The sequence below is a fragment of the Trachinotus anak genome, unplaced genomic scaffold, assembly GCF_046630095.1.
Source record: "Trachinotus anak isolate AG129_WGS33_773 ecotype Australia unplaced genomic scaffold, CSIRO_AGI_Tana_v1 ptg000012l, whole genome shotgun sequence".
Lineage (NCBI taxonomy): Eukaryota > Metazoa > Chordata > Actinopteri > Carangiformes > Carangidae > Trachinotus > Trachinotus anak.
Genome location: NW_027273863.1, coordinates 24,757,232 through 24,777,937, shown reverse-complemented (window position 1 = coordinate 24,777,937; position 20,706 = coordinate 24,757,232). Strand labels below are relative to the sequence as shown.

Sequence of the window (20,706 nt, the reverse complement as noted above, 5' to 3'; positions counted from 1 at the left end):
TTAACCCTTTCTTTTTTGTTTGCTGTAGAGCTCATCTGTCTTTTAAAAAACTAATCAGCACAATTTTTAGATGAGAAACTCTTCCTTAGATATTTGGGTTAAGAGATGATTCCACAGCTGTCTGAGTTAGTTCTTCTATTGTCTCAAAATATGTTTTACTGTTGGTTTTCTAAATGAAAGTAATGAGGCTGCAGTACATGAAAAATAAAGAAATCAGTCTCTGTTAATTTTTCAATATTTTTGAATTGCTTGATAAAGTTCTTGAAATATTTTTGGTATTTTTAGTTTTTGAGTTTTACACATGTGATCAATAATATCCTTTCAGTTGTTTTCCAAATGATCCCTCAGAAATCACACTGTAGATATTATGTTGTCATCATCTCAGCAAAGCTCAAGTTTTACAGTTTTGATGTCAAAACAATTATTAATACAAAAGCACCAAGAGTGAAACAGCTGTTTGAAATAACACAAACACACTGGAGTGAACCCCAACTTAACAACAATCTGATGTTAGTGAAGAATAAACTACGATATCAAAACATGTCACGTGTAGTTGATTACTGGCTTTATAATAAGACCAGAGTATAGTCTCAATAACCAAACAATAACTACATAAAGTTGATCAGTTACCTGGGAACATTTTCTAATGAATAAAAGAAAAGCAACAATTTCTGCATTTTATTTAATGTAAAAGATGAATTCCTACTGACTTGCAGCAGCTTCACAGCTCTAACCAGGATGTACGACATCAGGTGATTTATCATAAATCTTCTCAGCCTAAAATCATCATCTTTACTGTTTATTGTTCAGAATGAAAATTAATCAGAAAAAAACAAAACAATTAAAGCTTGAAGGGTGCAGTAGCATTATCTGACATACTTTGGTCTTACAGCCACTAAACAGCAGCAAACTCTCACACTCAGTGTTTCCATCTGTGTGTTTATTTCCACTCTCACAGTCAGTTACAAAGTTCACACTCACAGCTACAAAACCAGCATCTAAACACTGTGCAGGAGGAAAATTGTCAAACTGATCACAACATCACAGGTTTGATGATTTCATGTGAACAAATGTACACATGGCAGAGGATATGGAACAACATTAATTACTCTGTACAGTCCATGTTGCTGTTGTGTTGCTACCTGGTCCAGAGTTGCTTTAAATGAAACAATGACCACAGTGTTATGTTGAAGCTCTGACTTTTAGCTTTAATTTGAGGGTTTTCACATCCACATCAGACGATCAGTGCAGCAGGCAGCTGAAGCCTTTTAATACACAGTCCTCCACTTTCAGTCACTGCAGGAGGAGAATGATCTGACACATATAGGTAAGGCAGCCGGAGAGTTTTCATGGCTGAACAGGAGAAGAGTTTTTGTTTGGTCATATCAGTCACCTGACCTCAGTCCAACTGTGTTGTATTGATGAAGACCTGAATGAAGGTTAAGAAGAACCAAAAACACACAAGGAATGAAGGTGACTGTGGTAAAGGCCTGACAGAGTGAGACCAGGAAGTCAGACACTCCTTTAGATTGACTTTAATTTGACTAATTGGTTTCTGTAATGAAGAAATAGATGATTATATTTTCAAAGTGTTCCCGGTGTCTCACATATGTTGTGCACAGGTAGGGGCAATTTGGTTATTGGCGTATAATATTAATGATTATCAGGGATAATCACCAATATATATATAGATGTTTACTACAAGTAGTAACCTCGGGGCACCACCCTGTCACCAGGGACCAATGACCAAATTGATGGCTCAGAATACAGCCTCAGAAGGCTGGTTGAAGGGTAAATTCGAGCACTGACTGTCATGAATCCAGCTGTTATCACAAATATAGTCACAATAATCAACGACGAGTTCAATTATAACAGGATTTATTAATAAGAGTAATAATTATTCAAAATAACATCACTTGATATTAAACCGATTATAATTCAACTATAACTAAAATAAATATTGGTTACTAACTAGATCATCACAGGCAAAACACACATGTAACAACCCTGTGTGTGTGTGTGTGTGTGAGGGAGAGAGAGAGAGAGAGCGCGAGGATGGCGACAAAGTCACGTGAGTGACGTGTCAGTAGGAGCCAAGATGGTGGCAGCGTGACGTGAGTGACGTACTCGCTCGAGCCAAGATGGCGGCTGGCCGCAGTGTGAACAACGAGAACAAAGAGAGGGGCCTTGAGCTACGTTATGACATGATCACACTCTAGGGCCTGAGTGTGAGGGAGATGTAGATGAGGTGATTGGGAGGAAAGAGGGACAATAGAGGTGAAGAGAGGAAAGAGTCCACAAGATGTCGTCACCACAGTTAATAATCAGAACAATATCACTACACAATAATAGAGCTAGTGAACCGGAGCTCGTCTGGTCGGATATTGGTCCTTTAACTAGTGATATTTGGCTTATTAAGCTGATCATGGTGAACGATCTAAAACAAGATAAGCAGCACTTATAAGTTAAATTACAAATATAACCCGCTGCACTAACTGTGTCTCTGCCCAGACTTCAGCCTCTTACTATGAGTTGCTCCGATCCTTCGGAGTTAGACAAAGAAAGTCCGCTCTGGTTCTCCACAGCTCAGTCCTCGGCTGGGAGCTTGGCGGGTCGTGTCTCGCTCTCCTGGTGATGACTGTGATGAGTTCCTCGGCGGCAGCGGGAAGATCACAGATGAGGGACGGTGAACTTTGTTTTGTCCTTAACAAAGTCGGCGTGCTCGTCCTCACAGGACGTAAAATCAGCTGATTGCACAGCGATCTACGTCGGCTCCGAAATATGAAAAAAACGTAAAAGGACACATACAACAGCAGACTGTGACCTAGGCTTTAAGAAGTTGTGGAAAAAGGTCAAATGTTTGCAGATTGCTCCCTTTCAGCAGCCGAGTCGCGGATAGAGCTTGGAGTAGCTTTCTACTGTAACTGGTGCACGGGAATAAGCAACGGAGGAGGGTCGCAGTGCTGCTTTTATCACCTGAGTGACCTCTCTGGGGATCCCTGCTGAGAGTACCTGGCCTCGGCCAATGCCGATGCTGGGTTTACATTCAAACTCTGATTCGCACCTAGGTATGAATCGTCAGGGGGTCGTGGCGCCGTTGTTCAAATGGTCGACCAACTCTGGCTCAGGCTTTTGGAGGGACATGTATTCTCCATTGTTCTCTTCAGGATACATGGCTTGAGATCCCAACACATACCAACACGGTGAGAGGCTGCAGCAGCTGTAGGATGTGGTACATGAGGCATCAAACAACACCAAAGAGTGAAAGACAGACAGAGAGCGTCACCACAACAAAAACAGGAGGGAAAAAGAGGAAGAGGAAGAAGGCTGCACTGAGCTACACAGACACTCTGCCAGAATCAGAGTCAACACTTTATTATCTACACTGAAGCTAATGAATGACAGCAGCTGAGCTGGCAGCTAACTACAGGTGGAAAGTAGGTAAGTACATTTGCTCAAGTACTGCACTTCAGGAGAATCTTCAGGTACTTGTACTTTACTTGAGTATTACCTGTTACTTCTACTCCACTACATTGTAGAGGCAAATATTGTACTTTAACTACAACCATCTGGTAGATGTAGAAACTGGAAACATTTTGCATTAAAAACACAATCAGCTGATATAAAACAATATATTGATAAAGATGAACCCACCGCTTTAAATCATTTTTGTCTCATGGCCCCACATAAAAACACAGGTGTGGCTCCTTGTTATGTTTCACCTGTAAATGAGTCATTACCTGGTTACACCCATCCTCCAATAGGAAGAAGTGTGAAGGAGAGGGAACAGGGAATAAGGAGACAGAGGGAGAAAGAAGAGGATGTTGTTCCAGCAACAAAGGCAGCATGTGTTGTCATTTACAAAAAATAGGATGTGAACTGTTTCTGTCTCCACATCTTGACCTGAGTACGATCAAACCACTGAGTCATATTTCCCTCAGACAGTCAGGACATTATTCTGTCTGAAGACATGAAGTAAAAAGAATCTCAGTGATTTCATGGACAGATTGACTTCATCCACACAATCAGTTTGTTTCACCTGAATCTCAGAGACGGAAAAGAAAAGAATCAATCGTCTCCTCATTGATTATTATCATGATAAAGACACTTTGATAAAACCTCATAGACCTTATTTGTAAGTTGATTTGAACAACAACAACATTTGTTCTGACAAACACATCAATGTAAATGTAATTATAGATTTGTGTCTTTACACAGTGAGAACAAAACATCAGTGATAAAGGAAGGTCTGCTGATTTCTCTGTTAAGGCTCATGCAGTGGAAGAGAAACAACAACACACAAATACATCAACACAAATATCCAACAAACATTTAGAGCACAGACAAGTTTGTGTTTTCATGTGGACAAATGTGAGTTTAGGTCAAACAAACATGATGATGAGCAGTGATATCCTCCATGGCTGCAGCTCCACCTGAACAAAGTCAAACATCAACACAACCAGAAATGAGAAGAGGTCAAAGTACCACCCATAATGTTTGATTGACAGGTGATCTGTGTGCAGTGCAGAAACACAACAGCAATGAGCTTTTAGCAACAAACATGGAGACAAAATAAAGTGATGAACAAAAACACAGATTTTAACCAACTGCTCCTGAAATGACCTTTGTCTATTTGAGTTTACACAACTCAGCTGTGTCTCCATAAACACAAAGTCCAGCATGTAGAGGCTGAGTGAATGTGGTCTGGACTCTGTGGAGGAGAGTCATGGTTTCAGAGACACTGTAGAAGGACAGAATACCTGCTCTGTGATCCAGGTACACTCCTACTCTGGAGGACTGAGGACCTGAGACTGGAGTTTTGATATTGTTGCAGCTAAATAAAAAACTGGTTTGGTTACAATTTAATGCCCAAGATTTGTCATTGTATCCAAATAGACATTCATTCCAGCTCCCAGCTCTGCTGATATTCTTGTATGCGACTGCTACAAAAACTCCTCCTCCTCTCCACTCCACCTCCCAGTAACAACGTCCAGTCAGACTCTCTCTACTCAGGACCTGATAACATGAAGTGAATCTGTCTGGATGACTAGAATAAGACTGTTCTTGACTCGTTACTGTTGCTTTTCTGTTTCCCTCAGATAATAACAGCCATGTGTTTGCTGTGTTTGGATCCAGTGTGATTTCCTGTGAATATTTTAAGAATCCAGCTCTGGTCTTGGGCCCTGGTTGTGACAGTAAAACATCCACTTCAATCACTGTCAGTGAGATGTTTGTCCATGTCTCTCTCAGAATGTCCTGTAGTTTATCTCTGAGCTCTGACACAGCTGCTGTCACATCCTCAAAGTACCTCAGAGGACGGATATTGATGCTGGATGAGTCTGTAGATTGACTGAGTGGTGACAGTGAGGGGTAGTTGTGTAGAAACTGGGTGTGATCCTCTGTGTGTGAGAGCTGCTTCAGCTCAGCGTCTTTCCTCTTCAGCTCAGTGATCTCCTGCTCCAGCTTCTCCTGAAGCTCTTTGACTCGACTCACTTCAGTTTCCTGCTGGGATCTGATCTGCTGCTTCACATCAGAGCTTCTTTTCTCCATGAGACGGATCAGCTGAGTGAAGATCTTCTCACTGTGCTCCACTGCTTTATCAGCAGAGCCATTGATAGCCTCCACCTCCTGTTGAAGCAGCTTCACATCTTTCTCTCTGTCCTGGATTCTCTGCTGGATGTTTTGTCGACTCAGCTGGAGCTCTCTCTGCCTCTCAGTCCTTTCTGCTGCAGCTGAGACTGTGTCGTGGCCTTGATGTTCATCCACGGAGCAGAGATAACAGATACACTGCTGATCAGTGCGGCAGAACATCTTCATCACCTCATCATGACGAGAGCAGATGTTCTCCTGGAGCTTCTTGGAGGGCTCCCCCAGCTTGTGCTTCTTTAATGGAGTTGCTTCATAATGAGGCTGAAGGTGTTTCTCACAGTAAGAGACCAAACAAACCAAACAGGATTTGACAGCTTTCAGTTTTCTCCCAGTGCAGACATCACAGGCCACATCTTCAGGTCCAGCATAGCAGTGATCAGCAGGAGCAGCTTGGAGTCCAGTCTTCTTCAGCTCCTCCACTAAATCTGCTAACATGGTGCTTTTCACCAGGACAGGCCTCGGTGTGAAGGTCTTCCTACACTGAGGGCAGCTGTGGATTTTCTTCTCATCCTCTCCATCCCAGTGGGTTTTAATACAGTTCATGCAGTAGCTGTGTCCACAGGGAAGAGTCACCGGATCCTTCAGTAGATCCAGACAGATGGAACAGCAGAATTTTTCTTGGTCCAGATGATTTCCTTGCTGCGCCATTTCACCTCCTGAGAGTCTCTGTCAAACAGTTTCACTTTCTCTGAACAGAAATAATCTCTGGGCTCTGGAGGAAAACAGATCTCTGCTCTCGTTCACCTGCTGCAGTGAGTCAGACTCGTCATCTCCTGCAGTTCACAACATGTTGTTTACACCCATCCTCATACTTACAGATCTGTGAGGGGGAGGGAACAAAGAAACAGCTTGATAGGGTGGAGCTTGATACGTGTTGAAGCAGGAATAAAAGAGAAAAGAGGGAGGTGTCGTTCAGTCTGTTCTGCACTCCACAAAGAGGAGCTGTTTGTGAGAGACAGGGTGTGTTATCTGTCATTTACAACAAAGAAAGGTCGAAAGTCAAGTCAAGTCAAGTATTTGTTAAAAACAACAACTATGTGAATCCAAACTGAAGACATGATCAGTGATGAGGCTCAACAAAGTGACAGTGAGAGAAGACATGTTTCTGTGGACGTCTGTTTACAGATACACAGCAGGAAACTGTACAACTCAGCGTGCATCATTCCCAGTGTGCGACACTGACAAGGACAGATTTGAATCCTTGTACCTTGAGTGTGGCACACTGTGTGGGAACTTAAGAGCGCAGGGTTTTACAGTTTCCTTCTCTGGATCACAGATGTTGACAAAACCAGTTCTTCCTTCACAGCGTCTTTGTTTCACCTCAACACTGATTACTTGTTCATAGTTTTGATTCTCATGGTCCTTCTTTAACAAATACAAATCTCTGACACAAGCACAATTTCTCCACCTGCAGAATTTCTCATGTAGATTTATTTGACACATTTACAAAGGTCGAGTTCCAACCACAAACTTTAGAATCATTTGTGAACATCACTTCACAAGCTCAAAATCATTCGGACACTAATTTGAGCCCATATATGTGTGGGGTGGAGTCATGCCCATGACTTACCATTTGTTGCTGGTTGTGGGGACCTTAAGGTGTGGTACAGGCCTGAGGTGGGTTGTGGCGTCCCTGTGAAAACACATGATGGTGTTTGTATTAAATAAAATTACTTTCCATTGAAGAGCAAACCAGAACATTTCAAGCAGCTCTTTGTTTGACTGTGAAATGTTTTTGAAGCATTTTAAGGAGATAAGAACAGAAAAGATTGATCAATCACCCATTTAAACCTCATTTAAGTACAAAAATGATAAATGTACTAGTTCAAGCACAAGCTGCAAAGGTGACATCTGATAGGAGCCAAAGCCTTTTTTCAAAAACGTCTTCTGCTGATCTAATATACTCATGTTCACACCACATCTCTCAGCAGGAAACAGGCTGTGTGTATGTGTAAGATTTATTACATTGCACAGTTATGGTTGAACTGGTATTTTACAGTTAGCAGAGCTTTGCTCAGTAAAGTGATACATCACACACAGTTGTTACTGAGTAGTTCCTCATTACTTCATCATTACATCACAATGAGTTCTCTCACAACCAATCAGAGACAGCTGGTTTCTTAACAAGTATTTGATCATAATATTCAAGACACTTATGTTAATAATCACATCCAGGTAATTTTCTGATCCATCGTGAGTGTCACAAACAGAATATCATGTCACTCATTTGAAACATTTAAACATGGATCTGTGTTAAAAGGCGATTACACAAAATATAAACTGATTTTTTAAAATTGCATATTTACAAAACACGTTTGACAAAAGTAACAGCTTAAAAATTAATTCCATTGTTAGAGCAACAGTCCACTGGCCTTATATAGATGCAAAAATCAGACCCATTCTGTGTCTAAAGGATGCTGAAAAGCTAGTTCATGCATTTGTTACCTCAAGACTGGACTACTGTAACTCTTTATTGTCAGGATGTCATAAAAATTCAGTAAAACGCCTCCAATTGATCCAGAATGCGGCAGCACGAGTACTGACAGGAACTAGGAAACGAGATCACATCTCTCCTGTGTTAGCCTCTCTGCATTGGCTCCCTGTAAACTCCAGGATAGAATTTAAAATCCTCCTCCTCACCTACAAAGCCATTAATGGTCAGGCACCATCGTACCTTGGAGAGCTTATAGTTCCCTATTTTCCCAACAGGACACTTCGCTCTATAAATGCAGGTCAACTTGTGGTTCCCAGAGTGTGTAAGAGTAGAATGGGGGGCAGAGCCTTCAGCTATCAGGCTCCTCTCCTGTGGAACCAGCTCCCAAGTGTGGGTTCAGGAGGCAGACCCCCTCTCTACCTTTAAGATCAGGCTTAAAACTGTCCTGTTTAGTAAAGCTTATAGTTAGGGCTGGCTCGGGTATGTCCTGGCCCATCCCTTAGTTATGCTGCTATAGAGCTAGACTGCTGGGGGATTCCCATGATTCACTGGGCTCTCTCTCTCTCTCTCTCTCTCTCTTTTCTCCTCTCGCCTCCCCCCACCCCCCCTTTCTCCTTTTAAACCCAACCGGTCGAGGCAGACGGCCCCCCACCCTGAGCCCGGTTCTGTTGGAGGTTTCTTCCTGTTAAAAGGGAGTTTTTCCTCCCCCCTGTCGCCAAGCACTTGCTCTTTGTGGAAACTGTTGGGTTTTTCTCTGTAACAAAGTAAGGTCTCGACCTTATCCGGTAAAGAGCCATGAGATAATGTATATTATGATTTGGCGCTTTACAAATAAAATTGAATTGAACTGAAAAGGTGAAATGATGGAGGGAAGCAGCTCAGCTGAAGGACAAACAGAGAATGAGCTCAGGACACAGAACAAAGCAAACTCAAGGCACCTGTGTGAGCTGCCCCGTCAGCAACACCTGTGCTGTTCAGGTCAGCAGTCATGTGACCCCACTGCCCACAGGATGTGTTAAGTAAAAATGAAAAAGAAAATGCAGTAATAGCCTCAAGTAGTAGCCTCAGTAGTAGTTGTGGGATCCAGGTGCGGATCTACTGTCCAGAGGCGGCCCCCGCTACAAGGAGGGGGACTCCACAGCAAGGTGGGGGCTCAGATATGGGGAAAGTATGGACGGGCGGAAATAGATGTCTTTGCATCAGAGGAGAGCGATCAGTGTCCTGTGTTTTCCTCCCTGACCGATCAGAGCTCTGGTGGGTGTTATAGCTGATCACTCCTACTCTCTCCAGAGGGCGGGGACGGGGCCTGATCCTGACAGCGGAGACTCTTCAGCTGTTGTGCTATAGAGCTTTCAGCTTTTTCTCCTCCTCCTTCTTCCACAGGGGAGCAGGAGCGGCTGCTGTCCTGCACCTCCATGGATTGGACAGCTGGCTTTCAGGTGCTCTCTGCACCTGAGGACACCCGCAGCCTCTTCTTGCTGCTCCGCCAAGTCTTTTTAGCGGGGCTGCTGCTAACGCTGGTTTCTTAGCACTGGAAAGACACATTTGTGTCAGTGGGAACGATGGTGTATAAACACAGCAGGAGCTTCCTGCCACAAGTTTGGAAAACTCCGCCTCTGTTTGCTCTGTCTCCCCTGAACAGTTGCTGAACCTGGCAGCAAGAGCAGCGCAAACCGCGTCCTGTCTGACAGATGCATCATCCAACACAAGATAATATAACACACAGCTAAAGAGGAAACCAGTGACTCCAACCTTTAGTCTGGTGAGCACCGTTAAGTTTGGACACCACTGTTTGAGGCTGAGGGTTAAAATGCTGATGATTCTGTGAATCAACTGTTAGTAAAACTGTATTTAGAAGAAACTCTCTGAGAAAACACAGAAAGTGATGATCCATAAACAATTCAAACAAGCTGACGAGCAGAAACGAGCAGTTTAGTTCATATTTTAATAAAATATGTACAAAATAATGTTGTCAGCATCTTTTTATCATTATAAATAAACTTGGACAAAATCAGTTCAAATGATCGATGTGGTGGTTCAGGTTGGAGGAATCACCTTGAAAAATAATCCCACTTTAAAGAATTTATTCCTACTAAATATTCTGACACATGTTCAATCCAGATGTAGAATATATGAAAAGGACAAACCTCTTTAACAGTATGTAATACTGAGTATGCTGCAGAATCAAATCATTTCTAAACTCACAGTAAGTAAATATATGAAATGTGCAGTCAGTGGGTCAGTAGTGTTAGTAAGTGGATGTATGAAAGGGTGGTGTTGTATGGTGCAAAATAAAAAGTACAACCAAACCAAAGAAACCAGGTGGTTTCAGCAATAGAGTGAGAGACAAAATGAGGATGGATGATTTGAAATGCATTCTGGGTAGACTGGCCAGGTGCACTGATACCAGCTCCACCTACCAGGACCTGAAGGGAGACAAAACACACAGCAACCAAGGGCAAGACGATCCCAGAGGCTACAGCAGAGCCAGAGGCCCGACACAGAGCCTTTAAATGAGGATCTGGTTCTTCTGAAGGTTTAAGGTTGTGTTAAAAGAGTTGAGCACATTTGTCCACGAGTTTTGTCACATTGAAGACGAAACAAATAAATCACTTACACATGACTTGACCTACAGACACATGGTCGTGGAGTCATGGTGATTTATGTGTTGTGTTTGAATACAGAAGCGTTTGTGTCTTCAAAGTTTCTTAAAAGATGAATTTATAATGACTTCCATCAGTTTCACAGCACTAACCATGATGTATAATATCAGGCATTTGATAATAAATCTTCTCAGCCTAAAATAATCATCTTCAATAAAAACTTGAGCCAAACTGAGCTGAGGAGCAGAATCTTTCTCGGTCCAGCTGATTTCCTTGCTGCGCCATTTCACCTCCTGAGAGTCACTGTCAAACAACAAACTGAGAGTCACTTTCTCTGAACAGAAACAATCTCTGTGCTCTGGAGGAAAACAGATCTCTGCTCTCGTTCACCCGCTGCAGTGAGTGAGACTCATCGTCTGCTGCAGTTCACAACATGTTGTTTATACCCATCCTCATACTTACAGAAAAAGAGGAGAAAAGAGGGAAGTGGCGTTCAGTCTGTTGTGCACTCCACAAAGAGGAGCTGTTTGTGAGAGACAGGGTGTGTTATCTGTCATTTACAACAAAGAAAGGTAGAAAGTCTAGTGACTGACTCACTATAGCCACTTAATAAAATACAATAAACCACCATATCATGCATATAAAAGCAAAAAATAAAATACAAAGAAGATAGTCATTGGCTTACCACTGAGCACAAAGTTCAAACAGTCCATATGAAATCCAAAGGTGGTGTTATTGTTACAGTGTTATTGTTGAGGAGATGTTGGGGAGAGTTGTCTGTGAACCCTGCAGCACAGCTTTCATAAGCCGAACACACTCACTGTGAAATCTGAATAACTAATACCTAAGTATGATTCTCCTCCTGTGTGACAAGGCCTCATCTTGAATCAGTGGTGCCCTCTTGTGGTTTACAGAGAACAGTTTCTTCTTTCACAGTTATCAGAACCTTGAAGTGAGTTGAAGTACAGCACAGCGAGATGAGACATTGGCTGCTGCTGTAGCTGCTTCTCTGGCTTGCAAGGATGTTGTGGAGAAGGTGGTTGGTATTGTCCAAGATGGCTGCATCTTACAGAGCATGCATCTCTCCACAACAGTGCTCAGTGAGTCCAGACTCCTACCAGGCACAGGGTGAACAGGAACGGAGCCAGAAAAGTCAAATTACAAGTAATGAGATATTGCATTCACAAGGCCAAAATCGCATTTTGTGACATCACTGTAATGTTGACCTTCGACCCTCCATGGACCTGGACACCTCGGAAGACAACGAGCTTGACCCCGGCGGGCCCAGTGCCCAGCCATCAAGCTGGACACCTGGGAGGCATCACACAGGGCTGCTCTCTCCAGGTGGAACACGGTCGAGTCCTGATCCCACTGCTCTTCCTTCTCACGGAAATGACCGGCTTCATGGAACCGCACCATCGCCAGGTGGAGCGAGTCAGGAGGTGACTGAGATACGTATGTGCATATGTATGGTTGGACAACCCACTGACTGAGGCTCCAGCTGTTGCCGGCAAAGAGCCACTAAAAAGAGGAAACAAAAGGGGTTAACTAGAGGCATAAGTTAGCATTATCAGCATTTTACTCCAGATCTCTGCTCTCGTTCTCCTGCTGCAGTGAGTGAGACTCATCATCTCCTGCAGTTCACAACATGTTGTATACACCCATCCTCATACTTACAGATCTGTGAGGGGGAGGGAACAAAGAAGTGACGGAGGTGTAGGTGGAGGTCTACAGGTCAGTGGTTGGCTCCTGTGCAGAAGAGAGGAGAGAGGTTTAGATTAACTTGAGCTGGTTCAACTACCTTAGAAACAGGTAGATAGTGTTGTCGTGATCTTCCCCTCTGGGTCATTTACCTGCCTGGATTGTATAATTTCCCTTTTATTTTGAAATTTCTCCCCTTGTGTGTATCTGTCCTGTTCCCTGAAGAAACCTGGAGCCTCTGGTTTTTGTAGCTGGAGTTTGGTTTTGTTGAGTTTGGTTCACCAGAGTCTGGATTTTATGAGCGTTTGGCTTCCTGTTTGAACTTGTGTTTTTTTACCAGCCTGTTTTTGCTTATTTATTTAATTTTTTTTAGGTTTTCTTTTCAGGATGTTTTCACTTATTAAACTACCTTCAAAACACCTTCCTGCCTTTGTGTGCGTCTGCTTTTAGGTCCTGAAATCCTTAAACTGTGGTAAGTTTAATCCAGTGTTTCCCAAACTAGGGACTGGGCCCCTCCAAAGGGTCTGAGGGGTCATGAGAAATATGATGGTATTGATTATTAAGGTAATTCACAGTATGCAGACAGTGTTAGATACACATTACTATAAGGACAAACTCCAAAAAGTAGTGTATAGTGTAAGGCACTGCTCACTAACAAAAATGCAGGAACAACTGTGAAAAGGAATTAAAAGGAGTAAAAAAGGAGGAGGTAAACAATTTGTTCTCTCACCCATCGTGACCGTACTGTCGATTAAAAGTAAAAATCATTTCTTCTGGTGAAGCAGAGAAAAAAAAGGAAACTGAACAAATCGAAGGAGTAGGATTATAAAGTGGTGGATATTGCATTCTGTTTGGTGCAAATAAATAAAAAAGTTTTAAAGAAGCTTGAATCTGCTGGATAGCGGCCTTTACAGTCTTGAGACTTTGCGCTGTCTCATTGAAGAACCTCCCTCTGATCCATTATTTTCTCCCTGCATCCTGATGAAGGCATCAAAATTTACATCATGCAAAAAACCACAAACATGTGCATCAAAGTTTAAGACATATTAACTGCCTCTTCCTAAAAAGGCACCATTCATAAAGGGTTTAGAAGCTGTAATTAATGCTTGAGTCCTTTGTTAATGTTTTATCAATAGGTAATAGTTTATGCAGTTTATGAAGATTATAATTATAACTAGAGCTGTAAACGTGAAGTGTTGATGCTCAGAGTTGTTTACTACTTTATTACATTTTGAAGTTCCCATTCTGTGGTTTGCATGAAGACTCTCTTTGATCAGTGTACTCTGTTTAAATAAGATGTTTTGGTAATGACATGGCTGTGTTTCTATTCAGTGATAATGCACTGAATGTTGGTAAACCATTCATCATCAGATTAGCAATTATAAATGTCAACTTCAAGTTAAAACACAACATACTGTACAACACACTACATGCTGACATAAACAAGAGCATCTGTCTGCTGTCTGATGACCTGCTGTGCAGATTCTATTTTGAAAGATCAGGAGGGCGGCGACCAGGACAACGACTGCTTGTAAACGATTTCTGTGACGGGCTTCAGGGGCTCCCAGAAGGTGATGACCTTCAGCAGTAGTCGGGGAAGTATTCAGATTTTTTGTAACAGTACAGTGCATTCAAAACCTCGTCCTGAGCATATCATTAGCATATCATTAGCATTAGCATTAGCATTTGGGGGGGGGGGGGGGCGAGGCTGGACGAGCCCGACCCCCAGGCGGCCCTGCGCCCAGCCATCGGGCTCGTTCAGCCTCGCGCGAGGCTACTCCCCCGACTTACTCCCCCGACTTACTCCCCCGACACCATATAGGCTCAAATTAGGGTACAAATGATTTTGAGCTTGTAAAGTTATGTTCACAAATCATTTCAAAGTTTGTAGTTTTAAATCAACCTTTGTAAACATGTTAAATAAATCTGCTTGAGAAAGTCTAGTATGAAGGTGGAAAAAAAACTTGCTTGTCGTTAAGAGATTTGTATTTGTTAATTAAGACACTATGTGAATCAAATCTGAACCAATGATCAGTTGAAAGGTTAAAACAGTCAAAGAAGAAAGTGGATGTCTGTGAACAGATACAGAGCAGAAAATTGTGTAAAACTCAGCACTCAGACTGATGGTGATCACTACAAATTGTGATCCTTGTAACTTCACTGTCACACACTGTGTGGGAACATTTGAGCGCAGAGTTTTACAGTTTCCTGCTGTGTATCAGTGAACAGGTTTTGACAAAACCATTTCTTCTCTTACAAGGTCTTTGTTTAACCTCAACACTGACCATGTGTTGTTAGTTTTGATTCATTGTCTCTTTTTTAACAAATACAAATCTCTTTGACAAAAGCACTTTTTTTTTCCATGTACAAACTTGAATTTCTCATGCTAATTTATTTTACAGGTTCACAAGGGTTGATTTACAACTACAAACATTGAAATTATTTGTGAACATCACTTCACAAGCTCAAAATCATTTGGACACTAATTTGAGCCCATATTGATGTGGGGTGGAGTAACGCTATTGACTTACCATTTCTTGCCGGTTGTGGGGACCTTAAGGTGTGGTACAGGCTTGAGGTGGGTTCTGGCATCACTGTGAAAACACATCAAATTACTTTCCATTAGAGGACGCACAGGGACATTTCAAGCAGCTCTTCATTTCACCGTGAAATGTTTTTGAAGCATATTTTCACTTAAAGGGAGACTTTTAAAAATCTTTCCAGGATTCCTGTTAACAGTATCTGTAGTTGAAGCTGTGTGCGGCCACCTCCTCTGAAACCAGTGGGAGCTTCCTGCATAACTCGCACCTGACTGAGTTGATAATGGAAAGTGAAATGTGTATGATCCTGTTAAATGGTGTCTCATGGTATTTTAGGGTCTCCTCTTTGCTCTCTCATCAACAGAGTATAATTCGATGTAACGGTGTCTAAGTACCTTTTGTTTTGGATCTAACACAGGATTATATGTGGTTTCTAATGACAGTATAATTTAACTGTAGCCAGCGGTGTCTAATTAGGGTATAACTATGTTTGTTTACTGTCTAATAAAGAGGATATTATTTCGAGTTTTGTCTAATTTGACACAAAGTGCAGCTTGTTATGTCTTATTACAGTACAATAATATAAAGAGTGAATGAGATCTGTATTTGTAATGAGAAAAACAAGACTTTGAAGAAAACTGAACAAATGATGCCAGTGGTGAGGTAACACAAAGACACTGTGTGTTTGTCAGAATCTGACAACAGTTACAAAGCTGAAAACTGCATAAATCTTTGCACACAAAGTTTCCACACAGCGTGTGATACTGAAGTTACAAGTACAACTTTGACCCCATTTTCACACCTGAAAATGTTTATGCAATGAAAGTCCAACCACAAAGCAGAATTCAGAGGGCAGGTGGTTCTGTTGTCTTCATCTCTGCAGCTGAACCTGAAAGGTGGAGTAGATTTTTTAAGTTTGCGCTATTTTCCATCTTGAAAATCTACCACACCTTTCAGAATCTGGACTCTGCTTTGTGATTGGACTGTCACTGTCCAATCAGATTCAGGGGTTAAAACAGGGTCAAAATGTGTACTTGTAACATCACTGTGTGGGAACTCTGAGCACCAAGTCTGACACAGTTACCTGCTTTGTATCTGTTCACAGATGCTGAAAAAAGCACCGTCTTTGAGTTTCCTCCCCACTGATAACGCTTGTTCAGTTTTAGTCACAAACTCTTGTTTTTCTTGTTACAAATCTCATTTGCACTTTATTTTATTGTGCACTAATAAGATGTAACAAGCCGCACTTTCTATCAAGCTACACAAAACTAGAAATAATGTGCTCTTTATTGGAAAGTAAACAAACATAGTTATACTCTAAGTAGACACCATAAACCACAGCTAAATTATGCTGTCATCAGAAACCACATATAATCCTGTGTTAGATCCAAAACAAATGGTACTTAGACACCGTTACATCGAATTATACTCTGTTGATGAGAGAGCAAAGAGGAGACCCTAAAGTACCATGAGACACCATTTAACAGGATCATACACATTTCACTTTCCTTTATTAACTCAGTCAGGTGTGAGTTATGCAGGAAGCTCCCACTGGTTTCAGAGGAGGTGGCCGCACACAGCTTCAACTACAGATACTGTTAACAGGAATCCTGGAAAGATTTTTAAAAGTCTCCCTTTAAGTCAAAGGATGACTTTAAAATGTGTTTTAGAGCAGTCTGAGGCCTTTAAGTCAGGAAACTCTGTCTATGAAATAAAGCATAAAAAGATTCATCAATCATCCATTTAAACTCATTTAATACTGTAAGTACACAAGTATGAAAACTGACTAATATAAATCTAGTAGTTTGAGAACAGCTGGCAAAGGTGACGTTGAATAGCAGCTACAGCTGACAATAGTCTGAGTCTGTTTTTAAAACCATTCACTGCTGAGCCAACATACACATGTTCACAACACCAAACACTGATCCTTCTTCTTTAGTTTGGGAAGAGGGTTACTCTGCACAAATGTGTAACACTGAATAAACTGAACTGAGGATCCCTGATGATGTCAGTGGGGAGGTAAAACACAGACACTGTGACAGAAGAAGAGCTTTTGTTATTGTCTGTGAACAGACAGAAGAAAACTGTATAAAGCTCACAGTTCTCTCAGGGTGACGCAGAAGCTACATGAAGCATTTTGACAATATTTTTACTCCTGAATCTGATTGGACAGTGACAGCCCAGTCACAAAGCAGGGGCCAATCAGAGGGCAGGTGGTTCTCATGTCCACGGCAGATCATGAAAGGTGTTGTAGCTTTTCAAGATGGACGACAGCGTGGGCTTGAAAATCGACCACACCTCTCAGGATCTGGACTGTGGTTTCTGATTGGACTGTCGCTGTCCAATCAGATTCAGGTTGAAAAACGGGGCCAAACTTGCACTTGTAACTTCACCGTCACTCTCTGTGGGAACTTTGAGCTCTGAGTTTAATACAGGTTTCTGCTCTATCGGTGCACAACAGCACTTCTTCTGTCACGGTGTACTTGTTTTACCTCACCACTGATATCATTCAATAAAAATATCACTTGTCAGGGATTCAGCAAAAAAACAAAAATTCATTTCAATGTATTCAGTGTTTCTGAGTAACCCTCTCCCCAAACAGAACAATAAGGACCAGTGCTTCATTTCTAGTTCATTCATTTCCTTTACCATGCAAGTGAGTTATAGGAATAAAACAGTGACTTAAACCTTTGAAACTGAAAACAAAATCTGAACTGAAAAAGGAAACAATGGCGTGAAAAACTTGTAATTCTAATATTTTCATCATTACGTTTGTGTCACTGGTTTTGAGATTGAACTTTGTCACCTTTTTGGTGTTTGGGGGAATTTACATCAGAAGCCTGACAGGAGGCCGACCTGGTTCACCCGGAGCTCCCGAACCAAGGTTCAAGGTAAGTTTTTGTCTTTCAATGTGAGAGGAAAAGTGAGGGAGAAGTTAACTCTTAACAGACATGATGTTGTTTTCACAGAGGTCCGCTGGAACAGGCGGTAACGTTGGCCAACACAAGTCATCCAGCTGACGGTGATGCCGCTCAGTCTCCCGCACCGTGAAGTCTTTTGATGAATAAGAGTTTGAGGCCAGAGTTGCTGCTGCTGCACAAGGTCTCATCAAGGTGCTGACGACAAAGAAACTCAGCATCAAACCCCAGCACAGCAGAGCTCGGTGCCGTCACAGGAGCTGCAGAATCGGCTCCAACCCCAAACCAGACAGAGCAGCAGGAGATCACCAGGTTTAACCAGGTGTGTCAGCTGACGTCAGCGCTGGATCCAGCAAACCTTTGTTAAAACAACGTCACGTCCGTTAAAAGCCAACTTCACCCATGGATGTATTATAAGAACTGGATGACGGATCTAAAAATGGCGCCATTCAGTTCAATACAAGTTGCTCGCCTGGCGCATACGCCGAAAAAGTTTCTGGCTTCCGGGTTACTTCCGCGTTACGCGGCCCATAGAGACTGCGCAGTAGTGTCACTCCCATCATGCCTTTGGGCGATGAGAACGAGCGAAAAACGTTCTCGATCTGTTGCTGCGCGTTCACGAGAGCTCTGCTGGAGGACTGATGTGTAACAGACTGATCCAGGACCGGCCCGGGGCCTGAAACACGGATTATACAGCAACAACATTCAGGCTGAAGCTTCAGAGCCGAAAGTCACATTGGAACCAACATTTTAAAAAATCATAACCAGGAAAAAATATTACGTTTAAATTGTCTTTTAGGCAATTTTAAGATATTGATGCTGCATGTGACAAAACAACAACTCATCAGATAAAGTTATCACGTTTACTTTCTGTCATTGAGCAGCAGATTATACGACATGTCTTCTTTAAAGAACTGCAGGGCTGTAGTGAAGCTTTATGTCCCGTCACTGCTCTTTCTATGTTTCACTGTTTCACAGATATTTGATTTGAAAATGAAAAATATATCAAAATTATTTTTATAAAGATGTAATTTAAATGATGAATGCCTCTGAACATATAGCTGCTGTACACTGAGCTCACACTGAGGGAGGTAGAGGCGGTGATGAGGCCGGTTCCTCCCTCAGGGACAGAGAGGGGCCGCGGGCTGCAGCGGCTCAGGCCCCCGCTGCTGACCCGGAGGACGCTGCGTCCAGGCCGGACTCAGTTCTAGTTGAACCCGCTGACACAGTGAAGGTCCCTCATCTATAAATACTGAGGCGGTGGTTGTTGATGACAGGTGGTGACCTGCAGTCAGGAGGAGACTCTGCTGCTCACACATCACACAAACTATCACAGAAGCTCAGGGACTGAAATTAAAACACCTGAAGAAACTGACGGAGGAAGAACAATCATGGCGGCGTCTGAATCCAGTGATGCGGCGAATATATCGATTAAAAACAACTACATTCCTGAAAAAAGTGTAAGAAGTGACGAATAAATGCGACAAAAAAAATCACAAATCAATGAACTTGATGTGTAGAAGAAAACTCGCCTTTGTTGTTTATTCACTTTTCATTAACTTGTTCTCGTCCTGACGACGCTGGCAGTAACCTAGCAACCATGCTCGTTCCCGAGACACAGCGGGACCGCGGATAGAGTGCGCGTACACAGTTGTGACGTCACTCAGAAAAAAAGACTCTTCTGGGCTTTGAAAAACTTTTACAAAGGTTAAAACCCCGTGGCTTAAAAATGTCTTAAATCTTTTACTGTTGCGCTCTGTGGGAAAACGCTTTTTGGGCCGCGGGGGCATTTTTCGCTGCAACACCACGAGTGGCCACCGGAAACAGCTGCTGCAAGTCTGAGCGGCGGCGCCGTGTCCAGGTCTGATGAGACATCTATGACGTCACCTCAGCGAGGGCCTACGTCAAATAACAGCGACAGGGCGTCAACAACAGTTACCTGCGGTTTGGGAGCTCCAGGTGAATGTGTGGAGGCCATTGCTTTAGTACACACCTGTCCAACCGGAAGTAATTAATCCTACACACCGCTCCCGCCAACACGGCGACAGGAAGTTAAACTGAAAAATGCTGACAGCGTTTTCAAAAAGTAAATAAATCAAAATAAGACGAAGGAAAAAAACAGGCTCGACACAGAACAACACAAAAATATCAACATTAAAGATTTTAAGATTGTAGTTTTCAATGCCATTGTTTCGTTTCAAGATTTAAAGTCCCTGTTGTCGCCTCATAGTGAGTCCTCCTCCATCAGACAGGATCTCTGACACCGTAAACTGAACACCTGGCGGACTCACCTGTGAACCAGGTAGTTGACATCTGAGCAGACAGGATGTAAGAGGAGGAGGAGGAGAGTCAATGTCGGAGCCCGGCGGGATGGAGACGAGGCGCTGCCGGTGTTTCCCTCACTGCCCGCGGACTGCGCTCAGAGCCCGGGAGGCTCACTGCCGCCATGTTGTTTGTGACCCGGATTTAAAGCTGGGGAGGCGCGAGCTCTGCCCAGTTCCCGCCAGAGGGCAGAGTATAAACAGAGCAGCTCTGCTCTGCTTCTTCTTCGTCTCCTCCTGCTCACCTGCCTTCCCTCATCGTCTCGCGTGTTTCTGCGTGTTTGCTCCCCAGGTGACTTTTCTGGTGCAGTTTGTCATGTGACTGTGGCAGAGCCGAGGCCGAGGCCCAGAGAGCCGCTGCTGAGCCATGAACACACAGGAGAGAGGGAAGCAGCAAACATGGCGTCCAGGAAGAAAACACTGAAGTGACTCAGACTCCATGAGCTGCAGCTGAGAGTGAAGGAGCGCTCACAGGCCATAAACTGCAGGAAAAGTCCACAAACTAAAGCAGTAACTGAAGCTCAACTGCAAGTAAAAGTC

General features: G+C 42.8%; 1 protein-coding gene across 5 annotated transcripts; it reads right to left on the bottom strand.

The window, feature by feature from the left end:
* Positions 1–3,711: 3,711 nt before the first annotated feature.
* On the bottom strand, positions 3,712–20,282 carry LOC139628565 (tripartite motif-containing protein 16-like). 5 transcript variants are annotated; one of them, XM_071490334.1, is made up of 7 exons: positions 20,137–20,211; positions 14,919–14,981; positions 12,364–12,435; positions 11,372–12,207; positions 11,149–11,209; positions 7,220–7,282; positions 3,712–6,469 (listed from the first exon to the last, which is right to left on the bottom strand). In XM_071490334.1, the coding sequence occupies exon 7, from the start codon at positions 6,295–6,297 to the stop codon at positions 4,630–4,632; it is 1,668 nt and encodes a 555-aa protein (XP_071346435.1). In that variant the 5' UTR covers positions 6,298–6,469; positions 7,220–7,282; positions 11,149–11,209; positions 11,372–12,207; positions 12,364–12,435; positions 14,919–14,981; positions 20,137–20,211; the 3' UTR covers positions 3,712–4,629. The 5 variants fall into 5 exon arrangements, with proteins under 5 accessions (XP_071346435.1, XP_071346431.1, XP_071346432.1 ...); XM_071490330.1 differs by lacking the exon at positions 11,149–11,209; XM_071490331.1 differs by lacking the exons at positions 11,149–11,209; positions 20,137–20,211 and adding an exon at positions 17,734–17,771.
* Positions 20,283–20,706: the final 424 nt, after the last annotated feature.

What these genes read in the sequence shown, in the direction of transcription:
- LOC139628565 (XM_071490333.1), bottom strand. Translation starts at nt 6,297, where the DNA reads ATGGCGCAGCAAGGAAATCATCTGGACCAAGAAAAATTCTGCTGTTCC.